The 12,189-nt window shown below is 43.8% G+C and overlaps 1 protein-coding gene and 1 pseudogene across 1 annotated transcript; both read right to left on the reverse strand.

Annotated features, from left to right (window-relative positions):
* Window positions 1–4,121, reverse strand: part of LOC123592696 — a 28,681-nt pseudogene extending 24,560 nt beyond the window's left edge.
* Window positions 4,122–6,432: 2,311 nt separating this feature from the next.
* Window positions 6,433–10,648, reverse strand: LOC123592469 (procathepsin L). Its single transcript, XM_045467481.1, has 7 exons — window positions 10,523–10,648; window positions 10,482–10,484; window positions 10,131–10,250; window positions 9,578–9,724; window positions 8,947–9,171; window positions 8,089–8,251; window positions 6,433–6,809 (listed from the first exon to the last, which is right to left on the reverse strand). The coding sequence occupies exons 1-7, from the start codon at window positions 10,646–10,648 to the stop codon at window positions 6,775–6,777; spliced, it is 819 nt and encodes a 272-aa protein (XP_045323437.1). The 3' UTR covers window positions 6,433–6,774.
* Window positions 10,649–12,189: the final 1,541 nt, after the last annotated feature.

Raw genomic sequence — 12,189 nt, forward strand, 5'->3', positions numbered from 1 at the left:
TCCTCCCAGCCCTCCAATTTCAACTGTGATGAGGGTAACATTTTTGGAAGGCTTACGTTCATTTTTATTGACTTTATTTTATGCAACCCACCCTTGATTCACCAGAAGCATCCATTGCCTTGGGAAGTGTAGTAAAGGAGAGATGAAAATAAGAGTCAAATATTCAGGCTTTGAGCTCTTGCCTTTCAATAAAAAGCCAGGCTTTATGGAAGGACAAACCATCCTTCCAAATGCCAGAAGCTCAGGAGAAGCTGGGTGGGACCTAGGCCATCCCGACTCACAATCGTTTTGTCTCCCACTGTGCTCGTCTTCAGGAAATGAAAGATGTCAGCAAGCAGCATGATAACTGTGTTAACAAATGTTTACATGGCTATCGTGGATGAGGATTCCAGGCTTCTATGTAATGTGGAAGGAAGGACAGGGATGGGAAGTTTAGACGGCAAGTGTCAGGATACTCAGGGATTAAAACCTGTTCTTCCCATTCTCCATCCCGTGTCTATGGAACAGAGACGCACTGACCCCTGTGTTTCATGACAGGGCCGTGGTCTGACATGTGCATGACTCCAGGTTTCCTACTAACACTGAGATCTGTGAGCGTGTTTCAAGAGCAGCCAGAATCACTGTTCTTCCCAAAGTGAGGTCCAGCCTGTGGGACAGGAGGTGAGTTTTATAGCATCAGGTGATGGAACCCACATGGCCTCTAAATATTCCATGGGAATGGGCCTGTGGGGCTTTCTTTGTACTGCTATACACCACTTTTTCTGGAAAAAGCATAACAATGAAGTTTAAAACCTCACTGCCCGGAACAAACTGGTCACAAATCTAGAAAACAGAAATAAGAGCCACTGGATTATTTTTTTGCCCACGATTAAATTATTCAATTTAAAGAAATAGCCAAGTACTCCCAGACTCTAACTTTCCTCATTTTTTCAATCTATTCTTCTTTTTTAAAGTGACATTATAAATAATTAAATAATTAACATAAAATTACTTTAAGTAATTAAAATTAAACATGCTTTGTGATGACAAAAGAAATAGGAATTGTTGCTCTTCTTTTTTTTAAAATGTTTATTTATTTATATTGAAAGAGAGAGAGAGAGAGGGAGCAAGGGAGGGGCAGAGAGAAAAGGAAACAGAGAATCCCAAGCAGGCTCTGCACTGTCAGCACAGAGCCCAACACAGAGCTGGACACGGGATTCAATTGCAGAAACCTTGAGATCAAGACCTGAGTTGAAATCGAGTCAGACACTTAACCGAGCCCCCCACACACCCTGGTACCCGTTGCTCTTTATACGCAGTCTTACTTTGCAAAACGAAGTCTCAGTCTCCATGTTCTTCATGAAATTTTACTATTCCATGAAAATCCCAAAGTATGGGAACCTCTGACACACAGGAGAGCTGCTCAGGGTTCCAGAGTCAGTAAATGAGAAGCTCATCTTCATTGGAAAACAGACTCAAACTACACACTTTGGGAACTGAGGTAGTAAAATTTATTTGTATTTATCTTCAGGACAGCATCTTGCCAAAATGATGAATGACACCTAATCAAGTCATAAGTGCACTTTGTCCAGTTTATGGGGTGTAAGTTAGATGTCACCAAGAGAAATAATCGGAACATTCTAGAAGATAACCAGTTTTGCATGTTTGTCCTAGGACTGTGTGTTCTCTATACGGAAGGGTCTTTCGTGGGGTCCTCACTATTCACTGCCCTGTTGACCAATAAAGTCTTCCAGTCATTTCCCAATGGGAGTGCAGGCAGGGCCCAACTGGACGGCAGGCTCCCAGGTGCAGAGACATGAGGAGGCTGGAGAAACGGGGACCTGAGCCAAGTGGCAAGGGAGTCTCATATGGAGAAGAGCCCAGAGCACTAGTGAAAATGCATCCCCAGCGAGGGGAGCCCGCAAAGGATCTCAGCCCCTCAAACCAGATGAAGGACGCAAACCCCCATAGAGTGGTTAATGAGAGTCAACAATCATGAACACTCAGAATAGGTCACTAGATGAGAAATCTTCACATGTCTGAAGATTCTAAAGTTTACATATGAAAAAAATATCTAACTTGATAGAAGTTTTCCAGATTTGAAAAAAATCTTCAAAATTCTTACAGTATTACCAATAGTGAGTTTTGAAGCTAGAGGTTTTCAAAAATATCAACAACTATAATATTGACTAATCATTTTTGTCTTTCATCATGGTAAGAAGATTGAATTTTCTTTCCATTCCTACTAAAACTTCACATTATAAAAGCTGTCATATGGTAAGATAATGTAGCAAAAAAGCATTATAAAGTGTGTCAACAGTCAACTAACAAATTCATATATTTTTAGAAAAAGTTCTCAGGGTGTTCTATTAGTCACCCTGACTGTGGGAAATGGGCACTCATGGATAAATCAGTGAGGGTCACAGCTCTTGGCCATGAGATCAGGTCTTTAGAGCCAGAAAAACCCTCGACTCATGAAACACAGACACAAAATACACACACACACAACACACACATGCACACACAAACATTTATAGACAAATGCACACATATGCATACACACTTTCACAGTATTCACATATAAGTGTACACTCAACACACACACACACACACACACACACACTACATTACCATATAAATACTTAGCACAGGAGAATAGCAGGCCCCCAGGTGTGGGAAGATGGCCTGACACTTAGTCTGAATTGTTAGTAATTGATGGCACAATTTTGTCTAAATCTCTTAAACCCTTTGCCTCCAGATCCCAAGACTGAGTTGAAGCAAACCATCTGTAAGACTCTTTCAGTTGTAAATTCTGTGATTTCAGGGGGACAAGGAACATCATCTACCCAGAGCTGGCCTCAGGCCCTTCTCTGTGCCCCTGACAGGAGCCCTGCAGGCTGGAGTCACAGCCTTGGGCACCAGCCAGGCCCCCTCACCAAACATCAGTCCCTAGAGGCAGGGCACATCACAGCCCCATCTGTGGGGAAACTCTGCTCTAGAAACTTGTGGAACTTCTTTCCTGCCCCTCCTCCCTACGCCCACAATCTTCTTCATTCCTTAGGAGCAAAGACTTGGCCCTGTGAGCAACAGTAATGATCAGCAAGCAACTGAGGTTGGGGTTTGGGGAGATTAGCAGCTGTCCCCTGGTTCATTTCCTGCTCCTGCCACACACATTTCCAGAGGTGCCCATGACAGGGGCCTCACCATTCCTTAAAATCCCCTTTTAGGGGCTCCTCCCTCTCCCTCCTCCAGGGTATTCATCGGGGACTGTGCTCCTGTCCCTGTCCTGGCCTGTGTCTGGAAGCTGCTGAGTCCCAGGCCTGAGGGGGTTGAGGCCCCAGCCTCTCAGCAGCACATGACCTTTGGCTGCAAACATCAAGTCTGATCTTGCTTTCAGGTGGCTACCCAAAATACAGCTCCAATCCCTGAAAATAACCCCCCAGGGCCAGTTTTTCAGGCAGCTGTGGAGTTGAGCCCCAAGACTGGCTCTGTGAGCAGGTACATTGTCATCCACCTTCTGCCCCTGTCATGAGCCCCGGGGCTGGTGCCCATGATAGGTGCTCAGCAAATGTCTAGGGACCATGAATCAGACAACCTCATAAGCAATTGGGCCTGATTAAGTCCTCAAGAATCCAAAGTCTTTATGGCCTTTATCCCATGTATGCATTCAAACGGGGGGGGGGGGGGGGGCGGGAAGGGAAGATTCACAGCAAACAAAAGATAAAGAGGCCAAACAAAATTCTTACCTTCTTTTCCTACAGAACCACTTTAAAGGTTGTTTCTGAAATATCAAGTTCTTCCAAAACAGCAATCTATCATTTTTTCTATCCCATCCCCCTTCTTTGGGGGCCCTGCTTTGCTGGATTCTCTAAACACAACTGGCAACTTTGCATATTCCTCCGCAAGCTAAAATATTCCCGGATATTTTAGGTTTCAGCTTTATCTTTTTTGACTTCATTTTTTAAAAACTGTGGTAAAAGAAGCATAAAATAAGATTGTTCATTTTAGTCATATGTACCTGCGCGGCCCAGAGGCAGCCGGTACGTGGGCATTGCTGTGCACCACCACCACCAGCCGTCTCCAGAACGTTTCTCATCTTGCGCAACTGGAAACGTCGTCGTTGTATCCTTCAAGGAAGGCATTCCACTTTGAGGCTCACTTCCCCTGACATCCCTCCGGGTTTTACAGCCTGGCTGCCATCTAGCGGCTGCTTATGCAGGAACAGCCAGGCCGGCCTTTCATGTTGGAGGGGCTTTTCCAGGGTCACGCCGTGAAGGTGTAGGGGCCAAGGGCAGCTGCCAGAAATGTGCCACTTTGGCATTTTGATTATTGTAAATAAAAATTATTTAAGACACTCAGACCCTCCCCCATTCCCCTGAAAGCAGGAAAGAACTCTCCCTGTGGCAGGCGCCCTCCCTGCGCCAGGAGACAGAGACGTTCTCGTCACCAGAGAAGGGGATTCAGAGCCCAGAAGGCTGTATAAACAACCCTGTTACTTATTCTTAATTTCGCACCCAGTCCAAATCCTGTTCAGAATTACTTACTGATTGAATCTCCTGGAGTTAAATTTTCCTGATTTTTTTCAGTTCCTCAAAGATCCATTGTCTCTCTGGGAGAAGACATTTATAAATGACATATCCAATAAAGGGTTAATATCTAAAATACATACGGAACTGATACAACTCAACACCCAAAAAACAAATTATCCACTTAAAAAACGGGCAGAAGATATGAACAGACCTTTCTCCAAAGAAGACATCCAGATGGCCAACAGACACATGAAAAGATGCTCAACATCACTGATCATTAATGAAATGCAAGTCAAAACTACAATGAGGTATCACCTCACACCTGTCAGAATGGCTAAAATCAAAAACACAAGAAACAACAAGTGTTGGTGAGGATGTGGGAAAAAAGGAACCCTCGTGCATTGTTGGTGGGAATGTAAAGTGGTGCAGCCACTGTGAATGTTACTCAAAAAGTTAAATCCAGCAATCACACAACTGAGTACCCCAAGAATACAAAAACACCAATTCAAAGGGATACATGCACCCCTGTGTTTATAGCAGCATTATTTACAGTGGTCAAATTAAAGAAGCACCCCAAGTGTCTATCGACAGACGAATGAGTAAAGAAGATGTGGTATATATACAATGGAATATTATTCAGGCACAAAAAAGAATGAAATCTTGCCATTTGCAACCACATAGATGGAGCTAGAGACTATTATGCTAAGCAAAATAAGTCAGTCAGAGAAAGACCATATGATTTCACTCTTATGTGGAATTTAAGAAACTAAACAAAGGAAAAAAAGAGATACAGGGAGGGAGAGAGACAGAGAGAGAGAGAGAGAGAGAGAGAGGAATCAAGAAACAGGGGGCCTTATAGGCTTGAGACTGTCCTCCACCTCACGCACTCCTGAGGGTTTACGGGGTCTCTTAACTTCCACCTTCTCCTTATACTTCCTGAGTGGGAACTTGACACTTTTGAACACTCAGAGAGCAAATTAAACTATGTGCTTCTTTAGCCTGCAGACTGTAAGCAATTTGTCTTCTTTTAATAAATTCTGAGGTTAGGTAAATTCAACCTCAGATGATCACTTTGGATGCCGTCACCTTTCTGCCACCTCTGAAACCCCAGCACTATTTCTGAATCCACCCCTCATGTCTAGGGGCTTACCCTCAATCCTTGTGGACCCACAACACAAATTCCTGGCAATCCGCTGTGTTCAGTCCTTCCTCACCTGCAAAGTACTGATGTAGTCTTCACTAGCAAGTGGGGACGATGTACCCAAAACTGACTCTATGACATCCGTCCTGTAACTTAGCTGGGTTGTAACCATCTAAGGTCAAATGACCATGATATCTAATGCACTTTTTTATTTTGGAAATCCTATGTGTGTATTTACTTTTCTAAAATGTGAAGTTTTTTCCTTATTAAAATAGTGTACCTTTGTCTTTATAGATCATTGGTCACATTTTGTTCCATTTGAGGGTTGAATCAAACAGTGAAAGAGCAGCTGACATGAGATGTGCATATTTACAACTGTAAGAGCCAGAGGCCACCCAGCCTTTCCCCTAGTGGACCCCTGGCACATTCAGTTATATCCCTAGAGCCCAATCACATTTTTGACTTTACAAAAAGTTATTAGAAACTTCCCCACTACCACTTTATTTTTAATTTTGCCTCAAAAGGTGACATTTATTCAAAGGAAAAGAAAAAAGAAGAAATGATAAGATGTCCATCACTTGGCTCCCTTCCCTCCCCCCCTCCTCACTACTACTCAAGTGTCTGACTTCAGCTCCGGTCATGATCTCAAAGTTCGTGAGTTCGAGCCCCATGTCGGGCTCTGTGCTAACACCTGCTTCCAGTTTTGTGTCTCCTTCTCTCTCTGCCCCTCCCCCAAACTTGCTCACTCTCTCTTTCTCTCTCTCTCTCAAAAATAAATAAAGAAAAATTTTAATTGCTTTATTTTAAAAGGTAAAACTTCATACATCCTTTTAAAACAATAAAATTTCAACATATTAGACGAGTCAATCATACAAAGCTGTTTACGGCAGTAATAAGCAAAGTAGTAACATTTTACCAGTATAAAATACCACAGAATCAAATCACAACTTGTATCCTCAAAGGTTCAAGTGTTTTATCCCACATAATAAAGTGTGGTCAGCTTTAAAATTCATTTTCTGGATGTTTTGTTGCCAATCAAGGTCTTCTTCCCACCATCATCTCACACAGTAGGAAAGCTGGCCAAAGAGGCGATTCCACAATGGTTGTCCCGGTCTTTGGCCATCTTTATGTAGCCATCCATGCCCCAGTCTGTACCCCAGCTGAAAGAAGACAGCATTTGCCATTTTATTCAAATAAATCAAATACATTTGTCTTTATTAACAATGGGACTTGATACTGAGCAGTGCACCAGAGGCCAAGACAGATTCAGAAAGTATCAGGAGAGGCTGTTCTTGTTCATGGTTTACGTTCCAAACCTGCACAGAAAGCTATTCCCCCAACCTTTCATGAAACTGCAAAATGAGAGACAGGAAAAAGAAACTCTCAGGGCAAGATGTATTTCAGAAATAAGAAAATTTTCAAGTTTAGAAATGCAGTGGTACCAAAACTATAGCAAGGACCCTAGCAAACTTGACACAGTACCTTATTAGTATCATCCAATGAATATGTCTGTGTTCCCCCCGTGTGGGGTAAAGACTTCTGCGACTTCAGCAGTGTGCTCAAGGGTTTGAGGACCTGCATCCAGACACTAATTCCAAAAAGGATTCCCTTTTCAATTTCAAAGATAAGTATTTTTGGCTTTTTATACCTGTTTTTGATAATCCAGTATTTTTTGTTCTCTGTCTCTGTTCCATCAGCACCATAGCCAACCACCAGAACACCGTGATCCACGTCTTCACTGCTACAGCTTGGATCATAATAAATGCCTGGAAAAGTAAAATTCAATGCTGGGGTGACATGTGGCTTATCAACCATGCTGGTAGGCATATCAAACTTCATTAAATATTTAATGAATATTTAAATTACATATTACATAAATTACATTAAATATTGAAATAACATAAATCCAGAGAGATTTTAAAAACAAGATTTTTTAATATGCTAGAGATTTAGGCCCTCATCTAATGCCACCAGAAATACAAGTTGGCACAAACTCTTTTCCAAATAACTTGCCAAGAAGCATAAATGACCGCTTATTGACGCCTTGTCATTCTACTTTTAGGATGTCAGCCTGGGGATACAGCACAAAATACAAAATTATGTGAGCCAAGAGTTTTTTTTTTCTAGTTTCAATTATATTAATACAATTCCTTAGAAATTTCGAAAGGTCTGATAACTAAAAAAATGTAAATTGAGCTATACCAAATCAAATTCTGTAGCCATTTAAATATATTTATGACAAGCTTAAAATCATGAAGATATGATTCAAGTAATGTCACACAGAAACAACAGGCACAAATACTACATGTACAGAATGAACAACCATGTTAATCAACACACTCAAAATTCTACATTGTATTCTAAATACCTACTAGTCAATTATATGGTACATCATGGTACCATTTTTCTACCTAAATTTCCATATGAACAAATGCTTACCTTCTTTATAGAAGCGGAAGGTATCCAGGCTTGCATCTATAGCAGCAGAGATGGGCCCCACAGCTGCCAATGTGATCATAAGTTCATTCTCCTTACTAGGGATGTCCCAGTAGTCAGTGACATTGGCAACAGAGTTCTCAGGCCTGTATTTGCAGGAGTCTCCCTTTCAAAGGTAAAGGGGAAGAGACTTGATTACTACCATCCACCTCCTGGGGAACATAAGTTCAAAACAGTTTGAAACTTACTGAATTCAAGACAAATTTGTTATAATGCACCCCAGGAGCTGAAATGCTATTTATTGGTTGTTTTGAAATTGAAAAATCAGCAGGTGTCTATTCAATGACACACTCTCGGTCTCCTTGTCCATAAGAAATTTTTCAATCTGGAGAAATCCATACCAGTATACAGAATGGTATACTGTACTTACCTCCCCATAACATAGAAGTAGGAACAACTTGGGGCGCCTGGGTGGCGCAGTCGGTTAAGCGTCCAACTTCAGCCAGGTCACGATCTCGCGGTCCGTGAGTTCGAGCCCCGCGTCAGGCTCTGGGCTGATGGCTCAGAGCCTGGAGCCTGTTTCCGATTCTGTGTCTCCCTCTCTCTCTGCCCCTCCCCCGTTCATGCTCTGTCTCTCTCTGTCCCAAAAATAAATAAACGTTGAAAAAAAAAAAAAAAAGAAGTAGGAACAACTAGATGGTAACCATCAAGGCAGAGAACTATGCCGGACTAATAAATTTTAATGACAGTTCTGACAGTCTGCATATATAAAGTCTACAAAATAAAATGTGAATATAAATATGGTAGCTGTTGTCTTTGAACCTGTTCAACTTGGATAACAAGACAAGAAGCTCTCTTTACCTGTGCATGATATGGATAGGATTCCTCTGAGTCCAGGCCACCGTTGTCCTTAACATACTGGAAAGCATCATCAATTAGGCCGCCACTGTAGCCCTCATTGCCTTCAGTCTGAGAGCAGTCCACCAGGTTCTGCTCACTCAGTGAAACAAGTTTGCCAGTTTTCCGGAACATCTGTCCTTCAAGGGCACCAGTTGCACTAAAAGCCCAACAACAAAGACAATAACCCTGAAAACAAAATTGAAAAGCTCTTAGTCTACAAAATAAACAGTAAGAGTTTGACAACAGCCCATAGATCTAAAACTTCCTAAAACAACAAACTGCATATTCTTCCCCAACATCCATAGCAAGGACACTAATTCCTTTTGTCTTCTATTCTTTTTTTTTAATGCTGTATTTAATTTTTGAGAGCGAGAGAGACAGAGACAGAGTACAAGCAGGGGAGGGGCAGAGAGGGAGGGAGACACAGAATCTGAAGCAAGCTCCAGGCTCTGATCTGTCAGCCCCATTGTGGGCCTCAAACTCACAAACCACGAGATCATGATCTCAGTTGAAGTTGGACGCTTAACCAACCGAGCCACCCAGGTGCCCCTGTCTTCTATTCTTGAGAGGGACCTGCTGAATATTGTCACACCTGATCCTTCACAGGAGTTACATAGCCTTTCTCTCTCCAGTCCACAGATGAGGGGATCTCAACAAAGAAAGGTGCTTGGAACACTTTCCACTTCTTGCGCTTCTGGATTTTAAGGCCATTCATCACCTGCCTGAATTCTTCATTGGTCTTCAAGGAAAAGGAAATAGAATGTTGACAAGCGTGAGATTTTTTTTTTTTAAGTACTGTGAGGAAAATAAAAAAAAAACAAAAAATAAACAAATATATAAATAAAGAAATAAATTGGGGCGCCTGGGTGGCGCAGTCGGTTAAGCGTCCGACTTCAGCCAGGTCACGATCTCGCGGTCCGTGAGTTCGAGCCCCGCGTCAGGCTCTGGGCTGATGGCTCAGAGCCTGGAGCCTGTTTCCGATTCTGTGTCTCCCTCTCTCTCTGCCCCTGCCCCGTTCATGCTCTGTCTCTGTCCCCAAAAAAATAAATAAACGTTGAAAAAAAATTTTTTTTTAAATAAATAAATAAATAAATGATATTGTGAGGAGGACACACATAACATTCAGCAATCCATGCCACACTCACCATGTCACCAAAGGCATTCATTGCCATTGTGAAGGTGTGTTTCCCTTGACTGTGTTCCCGATTGTGCTGTTCAATCATTTTCATATTCCTCTCCCACACTGCTCTCCTCCATACTTCATCCTGCAGAAAAACAAGTATCTTATCATCTTGATTTCTATTTGAAAGCAAATCACCTGCACCAAGTGGATGTGCTCCCAGCAAGGAGGAGAAACCACAGCCAGAGGTGGCCTGATGCTTCTGTGAGCTGTTCTCCAGCAACCACACAGCAGGTGCCCTGCTTACTGCCTTGGTAAGAGCTGGTAAGAGCAGACTCAAGCGACTCTGTGTTATGAACTCTCACCAGCGTGGAACATTCTCTGCAAGTTTCACTGGGCAGTTTAGATGTTACCAACCATGCCATATAGTTTCCCATGTGTTGCCTTCCACTGGGACCATCGTGCATCTAAGCTCTGATAGAGCTGTGGAGCAGCTGAGGCTACCCCCAAGCAAAGGCCAGCCAGGAAGAGTAAAGGATGCATGTTTCAAAAACCTGGGAAGGGAAAAGAAATGAGTATCTGATCAGGCCAAGCTGTCTGAAAAGCCAACCTCCTTTTTTCTGAGATGTAAAAGCCACCCCGGTGAAGTAAAAACATTGAATTTATCCTCCCGAGTATTTCCAGAGCTGTGGAAGGAGGAAGGCTGAGGATGTGGGATGTGCGGGACACTGCCCTGCGACCTCCGCTTCTTCCGGGGGACTTGGATCTCAGGGCAGGGAGGGAGGGGGGAGGGCCCCGCAGCAAAACCTGCGGGGATCAGGGGGCCGCGGCTGGAGGGGCCAGACCTGCAGATAGAGCTTCCTGGGAGCCCCAAACTCCCGACTCCCAAGGCTGGAGGCCGCGCTGGTTCCGAGAGTGTCCCTCCCGACCCCCTGCTCAGGTCTTGCGCTGGAAAATCACCTGTGACAGGTGCTACTGTGCAGGTGCAGTCACAGGTGTGGGTCCGGGGGCTTCCCACTCTTCCCAGGGAGAAGAGTGCATCCTAGGTGCATTTCAGGCCTGGGACTCTGCCTGGAGGGCTCCGCCCCCACCACCTGCTCCCACCGCGATTGGTTGAGCCGATATGTGGGCGGGACCTCCGTGCTCTGGGACTCCAGTCTTGCTACGTGGCTGGGTTCATACTTGACCTACCTAGGGAGGTCTTAACCGTCTCAGTGGTATCCTGGCCAGGAGAGCTGGGGGACCAGGAACAGGACTGAGGAGGGAGGGCGGAGTGGTGGTGTGTGGCGCCTGCCTGGGGACCCGAATGAACTAATTACCCTGAATCCATGAGCTGGCTAGTGGCTCACGAAAAGTAGTTCATAAGGAAGCCTAAATGGGTTTCCAGCGTCACCCTGCATGTCCTTTAGTCACCGAACTTTTGGTAAAAATCTCCCAGAGGACTGAGAACAGGATAATCTAGTCTAGTGGTTCCTGTTTACTCCAGGCAAATGTGGGGCAGGTAGACGAAGTGGCTAATGCCCACCTTCGGATGTGTTATCACTGTTACAGGAAGGGATGCTCTGAGTTTGGGAAGACTCTGGAGTGGACTGGAAATGAAAACTCGGGACGCAATTGGACAAGGCTCAAATCCTTGGAAGAAAAAGGGGCAGACGGGAGGGGTGTCCAGGGAAGGCATGGCATTTTGTAATGCTCCTGTCCTACCTCTGACTGTCAAGAATTCTTCTTCCGTCTCAAACCTTTCTCCAAACCGACAGTAACGTATTATTTATTAGGGGGGGAAATGGTTTAAAGAAGTGGAGGAAAAGTAGAATCTAGAAACTACATTTACCTCTCCAGTATCCAACCTGGTTTTCTTGAGATTTAAGAACTTTAAGAAAAATTAGCAAAACAGCGTTTATCAGGAAACCATGAATTTGCTGTTTGATGACCAGTTTTGCTCTCCTTAGAAACACGATTCCATAGGTCTACACCGCCTACTTCTCTGGACCTATGTCAATGATACACCCTAGTGACCTTCCTCACACATCTTCAGGACTTCTCTGCTCCCGGACAGCCATGGTCAAAGGGATTCTGAACACTGC

The sequence above is a fragment of the Leopardus geoffroyi genome, chromosome D4, assembly GCF_018350155.1.
Source record: "Leopardus geoffroyi isolate Oge1 chromosome D4, O.geoffroyi_Oge1_pat1.0, whole genome shotgun sequence".
Lineage (NCBI taxonomy): Eukaryota > Metazoa > Chordata > Mammalia > Carnivora > Felidae > Leopardus > Leopardus geoffroyi.